Source organism: Alexandromys fortis, unplaced genomic scaffold (assembly GCF_014885135.2).
Source record: "Alexandromys fortis isolate MF-2015 unplaced genomic scaffold, M_Fortis_MF-2015_v1.1 scaffold_1, whole genome shotgun sequence".
In the NCBI taxonomy this organism is placed as follows: Eukaryota; Metazoa; Chordata; class Mammalia; order Rodentia; family Cricetidae; genus Alexandromys; species Alexandromys fortis.
The window spans coordinates 40,624,318-40,648,410 of NW_026067927.1; the positions used below are offsets into that span (position 1 = coordinate 40,624,318).

General features: G+C 50.6%; 1 protein-coding gene across 5 annotated transcripts in view; it reads right to left on the reverse strand.

Annotated features, from left to right (window-relative positions):
• Positions 1–23,293, reverse strand: part of Ptch1 (patched 1) — a 65,767-nt gene extending 42,474 nt beyond the window's left edge. The window contains exons 1-2 of one of the 5 annotated variants that reach the window (XM_050143848.1): positions 23,081–23,293; positions 13,547–13,739 (exon numbers count right to left, since the gene is read on the reverse strand). In XM_050143848.1, coding sequence (XP_049999805.1) covers positions 13,547–13,739; positions 23,081–23,278 — 391 coding nt within the window. In that variant the 5' untranslated portion in view covers positions 23,279–23,293. Of the gene's footprint in view, positions 1–13,546; positions 13,740–14,374; positions 14,607–15,290; positions 15,725–22,922 lie in introns of those variants that run through there. The other 4 variants (XM_050143845.1, XM_050143844.1, XM_050143846.1 and 1 more) reach the window with 4 other exon arrangements.
• Positions 23,294–24,093: the final 800 nt, after the last annotated feature.

Sequence of the window (24,093 nt, forward strand, 5' to 3'; positions counted from 1 at the left end):
GGACAGGATCAGTGACATGAACAGGCGATGCCAAGAAAACCAAGCGTCATGAAGACAACTAAGATGAGCTGGGAGACATCACGATGAAGCCTGATTTCTGCAAGGAGAGGATGGCTGGAACCCGGTGAGAGTGGGTGATGTCATTCATTGGCTTGCTCCAGGAGATTCAGCTCCTGGGGTAGACCAGGCACCACCAACTGCAGCAGTACTCACCTTACACTGTGAGCAAGATAAGGGACGGAAGCCTCTTGGGACAGAGCTGTTTTACAAGCTCACCTGACTCTTGCTGGCTATCTTGGCAAATGCCCATGGTGAATCAAGGCGGAAGGAGAGCCTGAAGTTGCTCATTCATTACCTGGCTGCCTTCCTGCTTCTCTGAAGTCCCACAAAACCCACGTTAGATGATTACAGACCTGCAGATCAGAGCTGGCCAATAACCTCTGACTTTAAAAGATTTGAAAGGCACAGGGCTTGGTGTGTGTGTGTGTGTGTGTGTGTGTGTGTGTGTGTGTGGCCCCATTTACTACCTACAGCAAGTATCCAAGTTCTGTAATCTAAAATGAACTTATTTGGGTTTAGGATATAGTTTAGTGAAAGAAAGAAGGTTCGGCTGACATGCAGGAGGCCCTCCGTTCAACGTCAAGAATGAATGAAAGAATGAATGAGCTAAGAAAGTCAACACATTATATATTAAAGCCCTGGTCTCTTTCCCACCTTCAAGGTCAAAGTTCCTCTTGCATAGTTTTTAAATAAAAAACCAAATTTCACCTATGTGAAAGTACCTAAGGAAAATGAGCCATAAAATTCAGCACTCTTCAGCTAGCTACAGGGTCAGTGAACCATTGGACAGCTATGATTGCTGAGTAACGATCTATGAATATTTATCTGATTTCTTGAGTTAATCCACTTTTAGTTTTTTTGCAATGCAGACTTCCTTGTTAAAAAAAAAAAGAAAGAGGGAAGTAGGAAGGGAAGGAGAAAGGGGAGGAAACCATGTGACAAGAAAAGACACAAGAATGACAAACAGATTTAAGGGCTGGAGGGAGACTCAGCAGTTAGGAGCACTGACTGCTTTTTTAAAGGACCTGGGTTCAGTTCTCAGCACCTGTTCTGGGTGACTCACAACTGCCTTCTACTCCAGCTCTAGGGTCTCTAATGCCTCTGGCCTCTTGGGTACATTACATGCCCACATGCAGACCATACCCACAAACACGTAATTAAAAATAATAAAGTAAAAATAATGTAAGTTCCACAGCTGAGGGTGTGGCTCCGTTGGCAGAGTGCTTCCCCAGGAGGTTAAGAAGAGACCAGGTAGAGTGCAGTCCTGTGATCCTAGCCCTACTGTGCAGAGGCAGGAGGATCAGAAGCTCAGGGTCATCCTTTGCTACAGAGGACCAGCCTGGACTATGCTAGTTAACTTAAACAGACTCAAGTACATACACCTTACTGCGATCTTTTAATCCATCTTATCCCTAAATGTATTATCTCTAACAATAAAATAACCATTGGCCTCTCTGAAAGAGACTCAGGATCCCAAGACCCAAAACAATCTTATGCATTTGTGACTCTGTCCATCTGCAGAGCTCTAAAAAACAAAAACAAAAACAAACACCGTTTGCTTAGAGAAACTGAGTAACTCCATCGACCCGGACCAGCTGTGTCACACAGGCTCTGAGCGGATGGGGCTATACTATTCCAACTACCCTGCCAGCTTCCCTACACCTCACAGGTAACTGTGTATCCCAGAGTATATTACACTCCCAGCTTGAGCTTTGAGGATGTAGACAAATAGCTTCCCCCTTATTTACTGGATACATTTGTTGCATCCGTTACTTTGTTGTCGCTAAGGAGGCTGTACTGTGTAATAGGACCCCATGGACCATGGCCTCATTTCCCTTTTGATTCTGACCCTTCTTTCTTTTAAATTCTCTATGTCATCCTCTGCAAATATAAAGCTGATACCAGTATTTACAAACGAATCTCTCAGTCGGGCTATGTCTCCTTTTCTCCTCAAACCATCCAGCATAGTTTTCCAAGGGAAGCATGGGGCGGGGCATTCAACCAAGCCATACCCTCTGGATGGGCACCATTCCAATCTACTGTAGACCAGAGTTTCTCCCCCACCATGTCCCCTGCTGGACAGCCACTGCCTTTCCTGCAACCTAAATAAAATTTCAGTGTCTCCAGGACTCACAATAAAAGCTTCTTGTGCACTACGGAAAGATGATCTGAAGGTGGACAGCAAGGTGGTGTGTTCCCCCTGTGAGCCAGCAACAGAGGCAAACCAGGACCATGGCGCACACTCAGAATGTGTTGCACAAATGAACGAACGAATGAATGGAGAACAGACAGTCATCTGTCCAAGATATTAATTCCTCCCAGAGCCCGAAAAAGTCAGTCAGTCAAAACAAATGACCCTTTCAGCCTGAAAAGCACCCACTCAGAGTCCAATTAGGAAAATGGGGTCTGTGCACATTCACATTTGATTAACCCTGGGAATTATCTAGCGGCCTCAAAGAGAAATTGTCACCCTCTAGTTGCTTCAGGTCCTTCTTTCAGTGACGTGACCAGGAGGCCAAAATACACACACGGCTGAGATGAAGGACTCTAAAAATCAATGGCACCGGTTCATCTCTAAAGTGAGCGGGATGGGACGACAACGACATGGTAGAGATGTAGGTAGTGAGCTGGCTGGAAACTCAGGGTGAGGTTTAGTCTCTGTGCCCACCCACCCCTTGTGGGGAAGGGGTGCTGCTTAAAGGTCTGCCCCGCCCCATCAGGAGAGTATGAAGAACCTACCATGGGAAAATGCTGGAATCAGACAGCTCAAAGCACATGGGTCCCTCCTGAAAGGACGATCACACAAAAACCCGTAGAGAGCAAAACACATCACTCACACACTCACCCACCCGAAGACCACACCTCTGAGGGCTGACGGCAGGTGAGTGAGTGGGCAGACACCCACCAGAGCACTGGACAGGCATCCGTGCCCCGCCCACCCCCACTCCACAGACCAGTAGCTCCCAGTGCCATCTGTTACCAGCCAGGGCTGCTTCCTCTGAATGGTCTTCCCTGAGACCAACCCACTCAACCTGTCGGATGCAATCTCGTCAGCCCAGCACTCGGCCACCAGGCCTGCTGCCTGCAGCAGCTCCCAAGACAACCTGGCATCTGCTGGTGGCCCCTTCTCCCTCAGTCACAAGGGAATGGTGTGTGTGCTCTCACTCAAACCAAACTGCCTAAAGGTCCCAGCCAGACACATCTCTGTCCCTCACTGTGTGCTTGCCAGGCTGGGAAGTGCCCCAAGCTCACAAGAATGCACTACCAGTCAAGTCTGTTTATCTGCAGAAAAGTGAGCAGAAAGGGAGCACCTCCAGGAGGTGGAACCGGAAACCAGCACAAGTGATTGCATCTAGTTAAGGCCTGAGTTCTTAATTTAAAAAAATAAAAAGGGCTGCCTGGCATAGTGGTGCATGCCTTTAATCCCAGCACTTGGGAGGCAGAGAAAGGCAGATCTCTGTGAGTATAAGGTTAGCCTGGTCTACAGAGAAAGTTCCAGGCCAGTCAGGACCACATAGTAAGTCCATCTCAAAACACCAAAATAAATAGCAAGTAATAGAAGGGGGTTAGGATCACTCCGTCGGTAATACGAGCTGAGCCCGGTGATTCGAGTCAGAAGTTCAAAGCCATCCTCAGCTACATGAGACTCGGTCTCAACAAAAGAGAAATAGAAAGCACCCAAACACAAGCCTTTGCTGGGTACGGCTGTGGCATGACACCAAGCCCAATTCCCATCTTAGTGAAGCCGACTTCATTTCTGTTTTCCCTAGTCTTCTGAAAGTTTGTATCCAGCCTCTTCTTGCGCAGGCATGCAGGAGAGAAAGCGCAGTCACCACCTTTACAGGCAGGCTCCCCAGACTCTGGGAAATGCCACACTGGCCTTGTCTGTACATCTGTGCAAGGAGACATGCAGCACCGGGGGCCACTTTCATGATTTTGTTGCCATCAGGATTAGCTGGATTAGGGGACGGTACATAAGGACCCCCTGGTGCCAGGAGGAAGTCTCATCACCGGGTCAGCATGGTGTGTGAACCATATTCTGTCAACACCACCACGTCTTTCAGCCACCAACCAAAAAAGTGGGGGAGGGAAGAACAGAGGAGAACTCTCCGGGTGGAAAATGTACAAAACCTCAATGCGTCCCGAACAGGCGTTTCAAAGAGGGAGCCATTCAGGGCTGCTCTTTCAAGCAAGGACCTACTTGATTTTTTTCTATTTTATCTGTAAACAATTTAGTGAGTCTGACAGTGATTACAGACATAGGAAATGCTGCAGCCCACAGTGGGGTCTCTCTCTCTCTCTCTCTCTCTCTCTCTCTCTCTCTCTCTCTCTCTCTCTATCACACACACACACACACACACACACACACACACACGCACACACAACCTTTCCCTAACTTTAAGACCAGTACTTTAGGCAGAGTCCCACCAATGAAACCTTGCCCTTTGGTAGAACTCGCACGAAGAGGAAAACAGCGTCCTACCCAGTCAGGAATTCTCCCCACACTTAACGTGAAGGAAAACAACGTGGGGGGGGGGGAGGGGAGAGGCAAGCAGGGCTGACAAAAACCACAACTTCCAAGCCCTTTTATAGCTCAGGGCCTGGAGTTCCCCTTCCCCTTACTGGAGACCCTCAGGTTCATTTTCCCACCTACCCCCCAGCCATACCCACTCATGAAGACCTGCTTGAAGGAAGGATCACTCGTAGAGAAAGTAATGGGACGTCTGCAAGTGTGCACAAGCATGGATGTGTATGCAACGTTACCAGACGGTTCCTCTTGCACAGAACTGGGCTGTTCCGTCAAAGCAGTACCTGTTATATTTCTGTCTTTCTCTTCTGTTTGGCGTATTCACCACCGAGAGAAAAGGAGGTAAGCTTTGGCGGCCCTGACCTGCAGCTGGGACACAATACTTTCGCACAGCCCTGCCGACCCCTGACATAAATTTTACTCCGCAGCTGGCACTTACACACTCAACATTACCATATGTATAGCTGCGCCGTGCTAATTATGCTAATCACCTGTCTAACTCGCTGCTGCGAAAAATGGTTGTATTTAGCAGTCCAGTGCTTACCAATGCTGCTTACTGTGTGGCTGAAATGTACATTCAGACGGCCCTGAATGGCAAGATTTTTCCACGTTGCTGGCTACATTCAGGCCTCAGAAAAATTTATTCAAGTCAACTGGTTTCGGTCCGCAACAAAAAAGTTACGAGAGAAAAGTGAGTGTGTTCTTGCCCTAACATTCTGGATCTGCTTGCAAGCAAAATGATAAATCAATTGGTGTGGGAAACAAAAAAGGGGAGAGATTTCTTTGGGGAGCCCATGTGAAACTGTAGCCTATTTTAAGAAAAAAAGAGAAGAAGAAAAAAAGGGGGTCATCCTATCCCCCAAATCTCTAGAGAGAGCAGCTAACAGATATTTAGTCCTAATCCAGAGTCTCTCAAATTGCAAGCACTGGTTGCAACCGAGCCAGGTGTTAGATGTGCTTTTCTGGACCACATGTAGATTAAAATGACGTGTGATTCTTGACATATTTTAAACTAATTATAACAGTATGACAATTTCCTTAGGGGAAACAGGTAAAAACAAATAACCTCTTGGGCTGCTAGGAAAAAAATGGTTTGGTATTTTCTTCCTTAGGCTGAGTGAGGCCTTCGTGATGTTTAACTATTTTGTAAAGGTTTCTGGTTTCCTAGTAAAGAGGCAAAGGAAACTGAGGCGTGTGGGAGGGAAAAGGTGGGGGTGGGGAGGATGGGCAAACTGGGGGAAACAGTGGGGGAGGGAAAGGCAGGGAGTCAAGAAGCCTCTATTTTCTGTAATCTCAAATTTCCTGTTTTTACTATTACCATTTCTTCAGAGCATGCTATGGATGGCTTTCTTAAATCAGGAAAATATTAGACCACTTATTTTAACAATTGCCAAAATCCGATTTCCTCCTAACTCACAAACCCGCTTTCTTCACTGCGAGTCTGGTCCTTCTGAGGAAGGCTGAATACACATTCTGTGGTCTCTCTAGACGTCCCTATTCTTAGCTGTTTGCAGCATTGTAAAAAACACACCTGAGTGTGCAGTAGCCAGAGGAGCCCAGCTACCCACCCCCTTGGCCAGCACCAGATCCTGATTTCCTCTAGAACGCACAGCAAACAGGAAAGCCCTGCATCTGACATGGTATCTTGAGCCATGCACTGCAGCAGCCCTGTGATAAATCTTGGGCTTAAACCTAGAAGGTGAACCAACATGGCAGGCTTTCTCTGACACTGTAGGAGGTCCCGAGGAGAGCTGGCCTATCTCGGCCTAGGTTCCCCTCACCTTTCAACTTAACTAAGAGCAGATGGTAAGAACACTGTTTACAGTAACTTAAGGACGCTCCTCCTCGAAGAACACAGCTTTCTTCCGACTCATTCCCAACCCCCATCCTATTCAACTTTCCTTTGTTTGTTTGTTTTGGCAGCAGTAGGGCTAGAACTCAGGGTCTGGGGCACGCTAGCAAGTGCTGTACCATTGAGCCACATCTCCAACACCCTGTACGAAAGGCAAGTTGCTTCTCTATGGCGTTTTAACACAGGACGCTGCTTGCGGCCTTCCAAAGTGTTAATATATCTGGGTTTTGTGCTTCCAAACCTTGATTGTGCAGCCCCTAACTCAAGCGGAACGACTGTGCTGGGTGGACAGACAGCCAAAGGCCTGCTCTGCTCCTCTGGGTCTCCTGTTCTTCTTAAATAGGAGACGGACCACCCTGCCTTGTGGCACAGAGCAGTGTTTACATTGCAATCCTTGACTATGTAATACATCTGGCATTTTTGGGCAGGATCCCTGAGCTGGTAGCCAGAAGCCCTTAAGCACACTGACTGAAAGCCTGTTTCCAGGTCCTTCTGCTGTCTTCTGTCCATGCCTGGTCAATAGCTGCTCCACTGAGCACATCTGCAGAAGCTTATTTTCGTCTATCCCAACAGGAGGGATATAACGTGTATACCGTGACACGCATGGACACCTGCTTCTTCACTATAGCGTCACTGCCACTGACAGTAAGTGCCATGGAACCCACAGGTAAGGTGAACTAGTCAGGCCAATTCACAGCTGGGTTTCTAGATTACAAGGAAGGGCCTGCCTTCCCATATGAAATCTCTCCAACAACCTTGTCTTTGTCCACCAAAGAAAGTTTCCCTAACACAAGGCAACTGTTTTGCCAACTATGTTCTAAATTCCAGTTAAATCCCAACACCACCACCCTAACCGCCACCCTCGACAGACAAGGATGCAACTTTCTGGACACCTCCCAACATTCAGGCAATTTCTCGATGGCAGCATTTCACTGTCTAGGAAGGCGAACTTTTCCTGCCAAATCTACTTAAATGCTGATATGCAGAAAGAAATAATGCAAAGCAGTATAAAGGGAGTATCAGTCTAATATAAAAGGATCCACAATCTGCTTTGAGAGGGAGAAACCTAGTAAGGAGCCCAAACCCAGAGGTTGGCAGCAAAGAAAAAGCAACAGAAGGGCTTGTACTTCCGGGGCACTCCTGGTTGTATCTGGGCATGCAAAAACTGTCCCCACTGAGAAGACTCCAAAAGGGTCTTCCTCCTGTCCACACTGAACTGCCCCTCCCCAACAGAACCTTCTGAACTTGGGGTATTAACTGAATTATTTCATGAGGGGGAGCAGCTAAGGCTACAGGGTCAGCCAACAACTGGATAAGAAAATCAGTCCTCTTCTATCTCTATCAAAGCCCTGTATTTCCACAGGCTCTGGTGGGGTTCCATTTAGGGAAAGGCTGAAGCAGGTAAGGTGTCTGGGTGGAAATGTTACAGTTTGTGTCTTGCTCAGCAGCTCAGAGATGCTACAGGGCTCAATTCTCCCCTACATCATGGGCCACAAGAAGAAGGGGGTTAAGATTTAGTCTACACACTCTGGCCATTTTATACACATTAGAAAGAACATGCCCACAGTGCTTAAAAAGTTACCTTATAATTCTGCAAAAAGCAACTCTTCTGCTTGCCAGAACCCAACAGAACACTTCATGGACCCCACTACATTCCACCAAGTATATAAAGGCTCTGAAGCTACTGTCTCATCCCACTGGTTCAAAAGCACACATCTACCAATTCTTTCCTAACCGATCAGAAAGACCTTTGCAGAGCTGACCCCACTTGTGGGAAAGTGAACTCCAGCAATTTAGGAGTGGGTGACCAGAGATAAAACGGAAGAGAAAGGGAGCCACCTGTCAAGAGCCTGTATCAGGCACTAGAAGTAACAAACAGTACAATATGAGAATCATAGAGGTACAGTAATTTTTAGGGATAATCCCCTCACTCCCACACCCCAAAGTGTCAAAATACTGTTGCCAAGAGATGAAAGACTTTTGTGCAAAACGGATTCCATGAAATCTAGTCTCCTTCAGCATCACTGTAAAACACTGTATTCAAGGGCCCTGACACATCACCCCCCCCCCCAGCACAGTGCTCTTCAGGGGTTCACTCTCAGGCACTCACTGTGTGGGAGGCAGCCACAGAAGCCCCTCTCTGCATCCAGAAACCCCTCTCTACCCCCACCCCCAGCAAGAGAAATTAAGCAAGCGGGAGTAAGTACCACCTCACCCCAAGTGGATAGGGCTCCAGGGGTCACAGGCAGGTCAGCACTGAAGGCAAAATCCAAATGAAACGTAAACATGGTATTGTGAAAAGCAGACCAATCTCCCTAGCTCTCCAGCCAGCATTAATCTCGGCATCAGCTGTGGTGCATAACCTAAACACACAGACCAGGCGGCTCATACATCTGGAAGCTGTCATCTCCTGGAAGCTCCAAGCAGTACTGGATGCATCTGCAACAGTCCATGACCCAAACTGGCTTGTGAACGAACTTCTTGGTGGGTCAAGAATGGTGGGCAGCCTAGAGATGGGTCCGGAGCTCACCATCTGCCCTGCGTGGGGAACACCTGAGCCACCTGCTGTTTTCTTTGCAAGTACTTATTGGTGGTTTTAACTTGTCATTCATTTTTCTCTGGGTACAAAGGGAACACCAACAACATGCTTGCACCTCTCTTGTGTGCACTTGTTTCACACACACACCACAGTGATGCCTTTGCAGACCCAATTAAACCTGCAAAATACAGGTCTTCTACCCAGCCACTTATCCTCCAACTCTGTGGTTCTCAGTTGGGGCCTCTCACAATGAATGGGTATGATGACTTGACTCGATGAGGACAGTGATGCTGGGACCTAGTGGGTAGCATTCACTGGTTCTGCTGCACAGCCTCTAGGGTGCACAGCCTTTCACAGTGGAGAATCATCCAGATCCACATGGCAAGAGTGCCAAGGCTGAGCAACGGTAGGATGGTGGCTCTAACTGTGCACAGCCCACAGCAAACACACAGTGCAGACTTGAGAGCAAGACAGCCCATCAAACAAGAATGTTTTTAAAAAAGCAAAATCTCCTATTTCTCTTAAAAAAAAAAATCTCATCTTCTTCCCTGATACTGGCCTTAAAGCCCTTAACAATCAAACACCAGGGCAATATGGAGTCATTTCAAGGTTGTTGCCCTCTTCAGAAAAGGAGGCCAGGCGCTAGCTAAGCTTTTATCTCGGGGAGATAAATGAAGATTCTGTCACAGGAGTACCTTGACAACAAACTTGTGACAGAGAGCTTGGAGGGGGGAGTGCACAGAGGGGAAGCAGATATTAAGGAGCTAGGACAGCAGATCTGTTAACTCAGGAAAGAAATGCCATTGAGAAATGGGCACAGTTCAAAATCAAAATCAAAACAAAACAAAAACAGCTCCCATCAGCACCCTGAGAAGCAAATGCAAGCACTTTTGGCATCAGGGAGGGGACCAAGAGCTAAGAAGCACAGATCTACAACAATATCTTGGAGAGCCCACACAGGCCCTACCCACCCTACATGGCACACACCCCTGTGGACCTTCCAAACCACCAGATGCCCAATCCCTACTTCATCCACCCCCTCCATGGTCACTGGAAGGTGAACAACTGAAGGCCACCACAAATTATTATTATTACTTTTGAGTCTTCACCCTTCCTCTTTGTTATGCCTAGAATATTCCTCATCTCCACCCTCCCGAGCCTGGGACCATCCTGGAAGTCTCCCCTGATTTCCTTAACAACTTGGCAATTAACCACCTAGTGACTGTCTATAGATGGTCATCATTCTTTCTCTCAAGTGTCTTGGGCAGTGCCTGGTGCAGAGTAGGCACAGAGAACCCACACTGGTCAAATGCATCTGCGTGGAAATAACCACTTGTGGCTTTGTGTTTATAAGCCACCATGTTTCTGTGATAGTAGGTGCCCAACTAAACCAAGGTCTTTATCAAACCTTTTTGGCCCACTCACAAGTAAGCTCTTGTTGATATCTGTGACATGTAAAAAAAAATACACCCTAAGACTCAGGTGTGTTGACACCTCACATACGATGGAAAGTTTCTCGAAAGGCAATCATTAAACCAACATCTTAACAGAATCAAAAACATTATCACTTATGCATGCACAGAAGGTGTGCACGTGTGGGAAGGGAGGGAGGTAAACAATGGCTTCATCTTGTGGTAAATGGATTGACTATCTTAATAAGCTACGTTTTTCTTCAGGATGTTATGCCACGAAGTCAAGGCAAAGATATGGCTGTCGAAGAGATTTCCCTAATTTTTTAGCCATAGTAAAAATATTTTGGCAGACAGGATGCACACAGTAAGCCTGTGTGAAGACACCCACACAAGCACAAAGGCAGGAGAAACTGTCCCCCCAGCTTTCCTTTTCTCTTACAATCTGTCTTTCCTCTCTTGTGATGCTTAACTGAGGACATGTGAGACCGCCCTCGTCTGTCTGTGTGCACAGCAAGCTGGTGGCTCCTGTAATCACACCCAGAACCTGAAGAAAGCATCAAGCAACAGCATGCTTCACTGACAGCGATAAAGAAGGGACTGGAGCAAAGATGAACCTCAGCTTGGGCCTGCTGCTCACACTGTGACTCTCTGACCTCCACTGTCACCCATCACCACCGGAAATTTACTCCTCAAAGCCAAGACCCACAGGAGAACACTAAATTCCATACAGCATAAACAAGACCTCAGGTTACTGTGACATTGGGTTCCCCTTGTCCAGTTTAATTTATGAAACTTGCTTCTTGTAGAAGGCAAGAATGAATAAATGAATGAACGAGACCAAGTCAATATCAGACTAAACAGCGGAAATCAATGAACGCCAGGCAAAGAGAACATGAATAGAAATGCAGATGACCATTTATGGTCGTTATTGGAAAAGCTGTCACTTGAAAAAAGGGACAGCTGTTGTAAGAAACATTATATACATATATGTATAGGTACTTTATTGAGTTCCAAGACTTATAAAAAGAAATACATACTACCTGGAGTATGGTGGTTGCTCAAAATGTAGGTGTTAAGTGTTCCCAGGAACCAATGGGCCATACTAAAATGCCAATGCAGAAAGGAGCTAAGACCCCTGAGCCTGGAGTTGGGGATGTGGAGGAGGGTTTGCCTAGCATGATCGGGCCGCAGTATGGTCTGTACTAGTGTCTGTGTGTGTGTGTGTGTGTGTGTGGAGGGAGAGGGGGCGTTCAAGATGCCCAAAGCAGGCCAGGGTGTGCCCCCTTACTGACCACCTTCCCACTGAACCCTGCAGTCCGTCTTCACAAATCTCATGTCATTCTTGAAACAACTACTCCGACTACTAAAAACCAAATCGCACATGGTCATCGGTGTGGAAAAAGTCAACTGTGGAACCACTAGCTCTAGTTCTACAGCCCTGCTGGTCAGTTCCTGCACCTAGGACCTTAACTTCCCTTTCCGGGGGGTCTTGTCGACAGTGGCCTCTTCCTACTACAGCATCCTCTTGCTAGCCTCTCCAGTACTCCTGTCTGCCTCAAGACATCACTAAGGCCTTTTTTCTCCTAATTAAACGTTCATGGACCAGTCCAAGTGTAAACCTAAACTCGGTGAAAGTACATTGAATTCCAGAAGTCTGAAGCACAGATCTCTGGGCAGTGTCTCCCAACACAGTGCTTGGAACAGCATAGACAGTACAGAAACTTAGGAAACTTGTTGCTAGGGGACTAAGTGGGTGCTCAATAAAACTAGTCCCTGAACTACCAGTGACAAGGAAGCAAAGTGGCGTAAATTACGTAATGGAATCAATCCAAAGGACACCTTTGTATTCATTAACCAAGATACTTAAGGCAGGAATGCGTTGTTACTTTTCAACTATTATTTTAATTGTCACTTTTCAACTAAATACTCCATTAGTTTGCAGAATACCGAAAGGTGGATATTCTGGAAGGTTAGTTTCCAATACCATCCTGAGGAATTGCTCATTAACTCCGGTTTCCAAATTTTATCCTGGGTGGCTTACAGTAGACATGCGCCAGTTATCTGGGGTTGAAACATCTGCCCAACTACTCAGATGCCCAAAGCAGTGTATGCCGGAGGCTAAAATGTTTTCAAACAAGGGATTGGTAGTTTTCAAAGAGATGACTGAGAAACGACCAACGAAGAAAAAAAGGGAAAAGAAAGCCTGTAATCACAAAGGGCCTAAAATCGTCCATAGTGGTGGGGTGGGGGAAAACAGCGAACCTAGTTTCAATTTAGAAGTCCTTTTCTAAAGCAGGTCCGCAACCCCCCAAATCGAGGAACGTGGATAAAAAAGACCGGCACACAAACCCCAGGGGGAGCTCCCGTGGCCCCTCCTATCAAACCTGCATTCTTTTAAAAAAAAAAATTTCTTTCTTGCGTGCCTGCCAAACGCAGTCTTCCCCCAAAATAATTCCATTTAAAAAGCCCCCACCCGCGAGGAAACATTAATCTATTTTGCAAACACGCGTTCCAGTTTGGGCTTTACTATTTTTTTCAACCCCCCCACCGCCCCCCCCTTTTTTTTTTGTACCTTGAGACAAATGTTTTTTTCCCCCAGAGTTGAAAGCTGTCCAAAAAACAGGACCACACACGCGGCCGCCTCCGCAGGCCCGCGCGGCGCCCGCCCCCCGCGCGCCCCGGGGGCGCGCACACTCCCTGCAGCTAGAGGGGTGGCCTTGCCCTCCACCCCCTCTTCTTTCTGGGCAGACGCGGTGGGTGGGGGGGGGGGGAGGAAAGCCGAGCCCAGGAGCCCAGATCCGAGAGGCCTTCCTCGGGCCGCTGGCACCCTGGTCAAAGCCAGGCGGGCGGCTGTGGCGGACCTTGGGGACCCCCCCCTCGGCCCTGCCGAGTGGTCCGTCCCGCGCAGGGGCCTCGCGCCCCCGCCACTCTCTCCCACCACACCTAGCAAGGCGCAGCGCCCCGAGTAGATTACAGCGCGGCCTTTGTCGGGAGGGCCTGGCTTCAGGCCAGGCATGCAAACAATAAACAGTCGCCCCTGGTGCGGGCAGGGGCTCCACTGGCCACAGCGAGGCTCTAGGTGCAGGCTGGCAAATATCTTTATCAAATACAGGGAAGGAAGACGAAGGACGCGCCAGCGGCGCCGGGTCTCTTACCTTCCACCCACAGCTCCTCCACGTTGGTCTCGAGATTAGCTGCCTTTAATCCTACAGCGAAGGCCCCAAATATGAGGAGACCCACAACCAAAAACTTGCCGCAGTTCTTTTGAATGTAACAACCCAGTTTAAATAAGAGTCTCTGAAACTTCGCTCTCAGCCACAGCGGCGCTTTCCGGCCAGTAGCCTTCCCCTGGGGACGAAGCAGAAGGGAGGAGTGAACGCCGGGGAGTCGCTATCCGCGCACACCCGCCTGGGGACCCCCCACCCCAGCAGTGGGGGGCGTGGGCGGCCGTGGCGCAGGGACTTGCCCTCGGGGCTGGAACCTGGACCGGTCAGAGGGAGCCCTGGGGGCATGGGGGGGACTAGGTTGTAAATCAGCGAGGCTGCAGCGTGGGAACTGCACTCTAGGGACCACGGGGCGTCCCCACGCGTGGCCTGTGCACTATCCCTGAATGAGACTTGGCGTGCTGGGGAGAGAGGCTAACAGAGGAGTCGCCAACGGCAGGCAGGCACTAGTATCCCGGTCCGGGAGAGGGAGGGCAGAGAAGTCCAACACTTAAATCACCAGGCCACGACCCCCCTTGCCCCAAGTCCTGCTCCAGCCGTGGGCCTCCTCCGGTACGCCGGAAGGCGGGTGAAGAACGCAAGCGCACTTAGGGACAATATACAGCGACCGTGGCCCATCTGGCCCCCGGCCTGGCGTTGCTGCACGCGGGGGTCCACGTGGTGAGCCCGGCAGCCAGAGCTCGCTCCACACACTTTGCCACGGCCTTGGAAGACGACGCGGGGCTCAGTTAGAAAGTGCGGCAGCCATCTGCAACTTACACTATTTGTGCTCGGAAGAGGGCGGCCACAAGGATCTTTCCCTCCTCTCCCACTCCCTCCTGGTGAGATCTTTTAAGAAAAAAAAAAAATAGCCGAGTATACGGGGAAGAGGCCCAAGCCGACGCCGGCGGGGGTCCGGGCAGGGCGCAGGCAGCTCTCGGGTCGGCGGAGCCCTGGCGCTGGCCAGGGCCCCGGCCGGCCCCAGGCTAGGTGCTCGCCTTCCCCGGATTCCACACATTTCAGCCAGCCTCGTAAACACAATGAACCCGGTCGTTCTGCACACCAGCACCAAAGATTTAAGGTGGCAACTTGTTTACAACTGCCCCTCTCTCAGGCAGGCTGGGAGAAGAGGCGGCCCAAAACCTGGAAGAGAGGGGACGTCCTCTCCCGAGAATAATTTTTAAGGAAGCAGAGATTTCAAGCTCAACGAAAGCAGAACCGGCTGCCAAAAAAGGAAACCACCTTTACTTTGGCTCCCTCCCCTCTGCCTCTCTCCGCCTCTCTCCACTCCGCCTCCCCCTCGAAGAGGTTAAGAAATGTGGCAACGCGGAGGTTTAAGGCTGCAACCGAGGGTAGGGGCTCGGGTGAACGGCGCTGGGGCCCGGGGCAGCGCTGCACCGCAGCCGCCCTGGAGGTGGTCCACTCAGGACGGTTTCCAAAGCTCCGGAAAAGGCACACCAGGGAGGGCGTGTGCGCGCGCACACACCACACACGCACACACACGCACGCACGCACCCCTCCACCCCCTGCGGACCTCAGACAGCCCTTTCCTCCGAAGTCCGGAGGGAGGGTTTGAAATTTTCAACCTTCACTTGTCTTCTGCTTTTTCAGGAGGGTGTCTGTGTGCGTGTGTGGCAGGGATCCCAAAGAGGAAGAAGAGGGAAGAGTGGAGAGGGAGGAGGGAACAGACGTGCACCTTGGAAATCTGCTCCAGAGCGAAGGCGGCGTCGCAGTAGCTGGGCCGGTGCAGATAGTCCCGGTCCGGAACGGCGCGGTGAGGTCCCCCGGTCCGTCTGCGCCTCCCGCCGCCGCCAGCCTGCCTGCCCAGGGCCCCGGCGGCGTTACCAGCCGAGGCCATGTTGCCGCCGCCGCGGGCTCCGGGCGCGCCTGGGCGCTCGGCTGGCGAGGACGCTGCTGGCCGCCGGGGACTCCGGCTCCGGGTGACAGACCCGCTGCTGCCGCTCACACGGCGGGCGCTGCGGGTGCTGCGGCCGTGGCCGCTGCCGGGGACTCAGACCCTGCCCCTTCCATTGCCACATTGCGCGTGGGTCCCGAGGTCTCTGTGGCCGCCGCTGCCCACATCCAGCTCGCGGGAGGGCGAGAGCCGGCGCTTCCAGGGCGCGCCTCGCGGTCCCCAAGTCCCCCCAGATGTCCCCGCCCCGCGCCGCGACCCCTTCACGGCAGAAGGCGCGCGCAGACCCCTGCCACTCGCGCTGGCTTCCTCGGCGCCCGCTGCCGGCGACGCGACGGTGCCCGGCGGGTCTCAGCGATGCCGGGCCGGAGCAGCCGCTGCTCCCACTGTTCCCGCTGCTGCTGCTGCTGTTGGTGGTGGTGGTGCTGCTGCTGCTGCTGCGGCTGGGGTTGGCGGTGGCGGCTTCTGAAGCGGCTGCTCGTTCTCGGACTGCTGGGTTCGCGGTGGCTGCTCGGTCCCGGACTTTGCTTTCTTGTTCTCCTCACCGACCCGCTGGACCATTCTGCCCCCGCGCCGCGCGCCTCTCTTGCTCCCGGGACCTGGGGACTCCGCTCTGTGTGTGTGCAGCGGGCAGCGGCCGCAGCAGCTCCTTGACTCAATAGATGAGATGGAAGAAGAAAAAAAAGAACTCTCTCCATTTGGAGAAAGAGGAGGAGGAGGGGAGGGGGTGGAGGGGGAGAGAGCGAGCGAAAGAGAAAAAGGCTGGAACTCCCGCCCCCGGGGCTGTCAGATGGCTTGGGTTTCTGCGACGCGATTGGCTCGCGGAGGGCAGAAATTACTCAGCAAACATGACTATTATTAGCTGCTTAGCAACAGCTCACCAAAGTAGAGAGACCACCCAGGTAGGCAACCCCCGTGTGTGCATCCCCGGCTGGGGGGGGGGGGGACTCGCTCAGCGCCAACCTTCTCTCATGCAATACTTCCATTAAGGAATGCTCCCCCTCCTTTCTTTCTTATTTCTTTTCTTTTCAACAGTGTCTTCTTTTTGTGAGACGGCTTTTGCGAGCGCGCGCGCAAACACACACGCACACGCTCACACATACAGGAGCATTTGCCTCGCAATAGACACGGGGGATATGTAATATTTTTTTAAGCGCTTAAACAATTTCTGAGATTCCTCAAAGAAAACCCTTTTAGAGGCTCTTTGGCCTCAAGCTGCAGCAAATACTGGGAGGTCCGCCTTGAATTCCCAGGCCTGCACCAATAATGACAGGGTGGTGGATAGTGCGCCAGTGTGTGCCAATTTTTTTTTCTCCTCTTTTCTTTTATAACCAAAGGCAAGACTTAGACTCTCGCAGGGAACAACGCCTCGTATTAAGATAAACAAAATGGAAATCTAAAGAGAGCAAGGATGTTGGGAAAAGCCACCTTTTTAAAAATCCCCTGGCACCCCCCCCGCAAAAAAAAAATACACAACAGCACAGTCCAATTTGAAAGAGTTTGTAAAGAGAACCCAGACACATAGTCTCGTAGAAGTCGAGGCTTTTTTTTTATTTGACAAATATATATATATATATAACATTTTTTCAGGAGCCCAGAGAAATGAAATTGAGAGATTTCCTGATTATTTGGGTTTCATCTGGAGCCCCCTTTAATTAGTCATATTCTTTTTTTTTTCATGTTTTCTTTTTTAATTAGTCATATTCTTACATAAAGTCAATTTTAGGCTTTTAAAAAATAAAACTCGGTATGCATCCTGTAATATTTAATAGTATGACGTAGGAGAGAATAAAGGCTTTGATGTCGGATTCATTTGAAACAAATTGTGGGCAGATCGCGAGGATTTGTACTGCTATTGCGTCTAGTGTCACTAAGACATCCCGGGGATTTGCTTTACATTGAACAAAAAACATGCGACCTTCGGGGTGGGGGGAGTCCTGGAACCAGCGACAAATTAAACTGTCTACACAACTACGCTCTTTAAGGGGGGAAAAAAACTTAAGAAAGCACATTCCATTCTCCAATAAGTTTTCAAGTTAAGTTCCTCCCTCAGTTGACACCAGACCCAGAAACTCTGAATTCTGCTACATCCTATTATTTTTCTTTTCCCACTTGAACTGTAGAGGGAACCGGAGTAGTAAGAAGCCAACAGAAGCCGTGAAATGGGGCAGTGTGGCTTTAAGATGCACACGGTGTGTGTTCATTGAAAAAAAAAATAAGAAGAAAGAAAAGAAAGAAACCCAGATGGAGGGAAAGGGGGAGGAGCGGGGGAGAAGGCGGAGCTTGGTCCGCCACGTGACCCAGACCCAGAGGCCCGTCCGCGCGCACGCGTTGGCGCGCACGCGCACGCGCGCTCTGGTCTGGGGCCTGCGCCGGGTGCAGGCACAGCAGGTAACCTGGTCGGCTCCCTGGGCCTGCGCGCCCTGATCCCTCAACGCGGTACGCACCGCCTTCCGGGGCCCCGAACGGTGTGCGCGCCTGGCCAGCGCGGACAGACGTGCCGGACACGCCGTAGTACATTCCTGAAGGCGGCCCGGCCCCCTCGCGCTGCCCAATGCGTGCACGGCCTCCCTGCTGACGGCCAATGGCTGCGCTTCGGCCCTTCCATTCAGTGGCGCAGGCTGCGGCTAGGCTGGGGCAGTGCACGCGGCTCCCAGGGGGCCTTTCCCTCCCACCGCGTTGCAGTCTCTCGCCGCTGCCGAGCCTGCCCACCCACCCTCCAGCCTCGTCTCCTTCCGGACTTCCTTAGGACGCTTTACCACCCTGAACCCCAAACCCACAAAACCTGAGCGGTTCCTGAAGCCGGGTGGTGAATCTGAGCGATCAGTGACCGAGTAGAAGTGTTTGGGGGTGCTCACAGAATAAGGAAGAGGACCTGGGTGCTGGGCCAGCGCGGAAATTCAAAATTCCTAACACCAGGGAGCATGTGATTTTCCAACGACTGACTTTCGGAAGTGCAGCTGAAAAATCCTTAAGGGAAGGCATGCAGGGTGAGGGAAAGGACACTACCTTAAGAGCGAGCAAAGTGCTGGAAGCGGAGCTGCTAAGCCTTGGAGTAAAACCCTTTTCTCTGATAGCTTATCAGCATAAAGCAAAAAAGTATGAATTACTATTTTAGCTTTCATATCTCTTGCTCTCGGAAATTGGGTTGTTTTCAATACTCGAGGGTGACACCCCGAGTTCAAAGGTCAGCGTGATTTTAAATTTGAAGCTGGCTATATGTATGGCAGGCAGTTAACCACATAGCCCTATGAAAGTAATCTTTCAAATTCCTTACAGTATTTTACTCCTAAGCATTTGCCCCCCTCCCCCCCCCCACACACGGGTTTTACTTCTTCGATTACATATAGCTGTTTGGATTCTAGGATTCTAGAATGGAACTATAGCTATGCAAAGCCTCTTCCACTCGGACGCTTTTCCCTCGGTTTGACTTAATTCTTAAACGTTTTGAACATGGAACCCTGAGGTCTGCAGAGCTCAGCAAACTCCTCGCCCGCTGTTTGATAGGTTAACTTTTCAGCATCTCAGACAATGGTCCTGACCTGTAAACTCTACCAGTAGGTTTCAGGACTCAATCCCCAGGCTCTCTCTAACAAGCCCTATCTTAATCTCCCCAGCCCCCACCCGCCACTTCCCCTGTGGTCTGCTTTTTTCATAGAGATGAATTACTTTGGGGATCTAATTGGCCTTGTTTCTGTAACGTTTTAAGAAAGGGAAGAGGAGCCAGTCTAAAAAGGCTGCTCGACTTGGGTGGTCAGGGCCGAGGCTGCCCCCAATTTGCCTCATTGCTGATGCCCGTGAGTGTGACATTCCCAGCGATAATGTTGTTCCTAATCAATCTACCCTTATTTACATTTGTAAGCCTTGTCGGCTTTAATATGCATGCCCTGTGCAGGGGACCGCTGAGCCACACCGGGTTTGTTAACTTCCAGCTAACCGCAAGGATTCCACAGACCTGAGGGGCAGAGTGGAGGAGGCAGGCCTGCTAAGGTGTCTGCTGGCAGTTCAATGCCTTTAAGGGTCTTTCCGCCTGGTGACTCCCCAGATAACTGAGAACCTAAGGCCTTGACAAACAGAAGTTGCCAGCCTCTGTGAGGCTAGAGTTGAGTGGCCGTCCCCTCTTCCAATTTAAGCTTAAATGAAAACAGAAATTGTCATTCTTTTCTCCCCACCATGATCCAAGACTGTAGATTTCCATAACGGATTCCTTCAAAGCTCTGGATTTTCTCACTGTCTCCTCCCCTCTCTGTTCCAGTGCTTCAGATATTCACAGCCATGCCACACACATCTCAAAAATGACATCAGATTGTCCGAGTGCTAAGATGACACTTGAGATAAAACATCTGTCCTTTGTGTTGGAATGTTCCAATGGTGCAAAGCTATGGGTGCCAGGCTTGTTGAGGTTTAACTTTTCACTGGCATCTCTGATGAAACTAAGTGGATCTTTATGATCCAGATAAATGAATAAAGGGGCAAAGGTGTTCCAGCCATTTGACCCTAGGCTTGGTCATAATTTTCCCACAACAAGTTTAATAGTTTTCCAGAAATTCAAAGAATTGCAAATATGATGCTAAAATCCTACAATATTTTTGTTGCAAGGATGGGATGCAGTGAGGAAGGGGATGTGATATTCTATGTATGGCTGTTACAAGGGTAGGATGGAGACAGGGAGGAGGATTTGGCGTTCAGTGTATGGATGGGACAGGACACAAGTGTTAGGCTAGGGCCTGGGCAGTTCAAAGGCATTTTGAATGAGAATTAAGCCTTGAGCCAATCTGCCCCCATCTTATCCCATTTTCTTGGCTCTCCACAAATGTCTTATTTGCTCACTGGCAGACTGTGTGTTTATACCGACTGTACAGGGAGATGGCAGAAAATGACCCTAAACGGTTTCAGGGAGGAGAGAAGGAAAGATCCTGAAGTCACCAGAGTGTAAAACTATTGGGCCTGACTCCCCTCTCTTCCCTCTACCTCCAGCTTCCTGCCCTTACTAACTCCCCCCCACCAGCCCCCCAGGCTGGAGGAAGGGGAACTGCTCTAGCCAACTTGTCAAAATAATGCTGCTAATTACCTCTGATCTCCTTTAATGGGAAGCTGCTCCCAACTCCACAAAGGAGTAAATGAAAGGGTCCACAGCACAGACCCAGGAGCCTACAGTGGGCTGGGGGTGGGGAGGGTAACCAAGGGGAGGTATCCTCAGAAGCTCCCAGAAAAGTCGGAGCCAATCACTGCAGGTTTAAATACTTGAAGAATTAGCTTTAAATGCAGTACCAAAAGCTACTGATTCCTTTTGCTAGGAATGTCACCAACTGCAGAGTCTTCAGTGAACTTGACAGAAGACTCAGCATGGACTCCTCCCCCTCTTCTTTAAATATCTCCTTTGCTACATTTCCCCACTCTGATAGAGATGTGTTCCTGAAATACTCAAACCCCAAGCACATTCCCCCTCCATCTCTCTCCCATCATCTCTCTACCTCCCTATGCTCTGACTGTGGCAGAAAGCACACGGTGTGTCTCAATGCTCCCTGCCTTTGGGTCTTGCGTGAAAAAGAAGCTGAGCAACATGATCCCTTTGACCCACTGCTGGAGCAAATTTATTAGAGATATAGGCATGAGAAATGAAAGGGAAGTAAAACAATTCCAGCTTATTGTGTCTTTCTTTCATACTCCTAATCCGGTTTACACATCACGCCTACATGTCTCAATGGGGCATTATACACTGTGGCAGAGGCTGCAGAAAATAAAAGGTGTGGGGGGAGGGAGAGAGGCAGAACGGGGAAGGTGGGCATTTTTCATCCATATTTATTTTACAAATTTCTTATCTGTAGACAACTGAAAGCAATCTGTTAAAAAAAATCTCTGCTCACAAAACAGTTCCAAATGGTGCTAACTCCTGTTCAAATGGCTTGTCAGACTATGACAAAAAATATATATAGCCAGAAATTTGATACACTTCTCACCATGAGTTTAAAATAAAGTTAACTGGTATATTAAAATGGCAGGGTCTATTGGTGTCACCTTGGTTCAACATTTTAATTTGAAAAGATCATGGATTCAAAGTCATTTTATTGCCTGGTGGAAGGAAGCTGGGTGACAACTGGAACACACACATTCACAATTGAAAGACCCTTGTTTTACAGCACAGGGCACAATGCACCTGAGGCAACAATGTATCCTGAGGAACCACCCAGAAATAATAAGTTACAGTAACAAAAGATGACACCAAAAAGCATTGTCTTGCTTTGTGGAGGCAACTAATCGCATGTTTAAGTACCGGAGCCAAGAAGAAGGAAAAACAATTCGAACACACACAGAACGATGAGAAATGACTATTGTGGTTCAAGAACTCAGTGGTTCAATTATTAACTATTTAGAAGCACCCAGTGAGGGTCTTCAGTACTTCTACCTAGTTCCAAGGGAGAAAGGAAGGATAAGAGGGGAAGATGATCCTCTCATCCCAGTCCAACACAACACGGGTCTCTGGGGTAGTTCATGAACAAGATTCCTTATGAGACAGACACTGACATCAGAAACAACTGATTTTAAACATGGACTTAAATACATGAAGACATACCACGTGTCATCAAAAGCAGTCTTTGGGAACCGGAGGGTTCCTGTGTTGGGACCGACTCATTTCATGAAGGTCTGGGTCAGTAAAACCAACTTCGAGGCTCCCCTGAGGCCCCACACATCGTTCTGGGCACTGCGCCACCCGCCCACCTCTTTAATGGGTGACAGGCACCAGAGTGCCCGATTCCGTAGGCTCAGGAGTCAGCACACACCCCTCTCCTCTACCCATGCCCAGCGGTGAACTCAAAGCGCCCTTGGCCTCTTTTCTCCCTACGAACCGCAGCAGGGAGGAGCCGGCGGCTTTGACAAGGCGCTTCTCTCCGCTCTAGGTGTCACGTTCAGCCAGGTGTCTGCGCGCGCTGCCGCCAGCCCTACGTGAGGGTGCACCGGTCCCCTCCAGTTGGCGTCCCCTGCTCCCAGAAAAGCGTCTGCGGCGCACGTGCTCCCTTGAGCAGCCCCCTGCCGGCCCCCCAGCGCTGTCACTCTCCGCCACCAACCCTTCCATCAACCGCGCTGCCAGCGCTGGCCAGGCAGTAGTCACCACCCGGCTCGAGGAACGGAAACCAAGGTGGCGACCCTTCCAAGCGTGCAAATAGGATCCCAGGCGACCCCCTCCGTGGGAACTCCCCCGGAGTCGTCCCCCCCCCCCCGCGCGCCACAGCCATCTCTCCTCGCTGCCCTGCCAGCCTGGGGGCAGGGGTCCCGGCGTGAGAGTATCAGGCGAGCGTGGGGATGCGGACCCCGATCCTGCACCCCGGAGCTGCAGCCTTCCGGCCACCCACCCTCCTCACCAGCCTAGGGGTCGGGACTAGGCGTGGGGCGTCCCCGGGGGCACCGCGCACTCACCATAGCCGGCCTCAGCCCCTGGCCGGAGCGCAGCTGCCAATGGCGCGGACGCTGGCCGTGAAGTTCACATCAATTCCTTTTATTAATTTTCCGGGACCCCCCTTGACTGGTGCTGCGTGGCTCTGTCTTCTCCCTGTCTCCCTTCGTCTCCCCCGGGCCCTGTCGCCGCGGGTCTCTTTGTCTGCCCTGTCGCCGTTTCTTTCCCGGTCTTCGTCTTCGTCTTCTCCTCCTCCTCCTCCGTCTTTACAAAAGGAACGGAAAGTGTAAAAACCCCGGCGCGCGGGGCCGCCGCAGGCTTTCGGCAGAGTGCGGCGCGGACTCACAATTACAAGCCTGTTTCTATTAAGCAGGTCCATGGCCCTCGGCGTGGGTGGTCTGCCGCGCCATAGGCAGGACCTGTCAGGGTCACGTGACGGATCCGAAAACTTTACCCCTTTACAATAAACCCAAGGAAGGCAAAGTAAACTGGAGAAACGTGCTATCAGTGTAGCCCTCCTGGGTAAACAGGCTGCCCTCCCCGCCGTCCTGGGAGGCGCCCGGCCTGGCGAACCCTGGCGAGCCCTGGCCGCCCCCTGCACGCCCCCCGCGGCCTCAGTGCGGGGGGTCCTCAGCCCTCTTCGCCGCCAGCCGGCGCCCCCCTCCCAGAACCGCTGCGCTCCTTTTGGCCCTGGTTCCAGAATCCTGGGTTGGGGAGAACGTGGATGGGGGGCGAGCGAGGAAGTGCGTTTTAGTATCCCATAGCCTGCAAAGGATGTGTATGTTTTTGAGGGGGGGGGGACTTCCAAAGACAGCACCTTACCCCCGCCCGGGTCGCGTTCCCACAAAGCGCTGAGAAGCTGTCAACGATCCAGCTGACAATTCCCAGGCACACATCAGGGTCTTGGGCATATCACAGAGGTTTTCTGGGAAAGGAGTCCTATGTGGGTGCTGGGTTGGGATGGGGGTGAGGGGGCCTTGGTTGTTTTGTTTTTTTTTGTTGGCTGACCTGGAAAGCCACTACTTCTGAAGACACCAAGGTGGGGCTCCTTGGAATCCAAGCCCGGGAAGGGCTGAGGGATCCTAATTGATATTTGCTTCCTTTCCCCTCCAATTACTGTGGTTTTGGGGGATACCACCCAAATGATCCCACCCACGCTGCCTTCCCGTACCAGGTAACCTCCGATGATTGGTT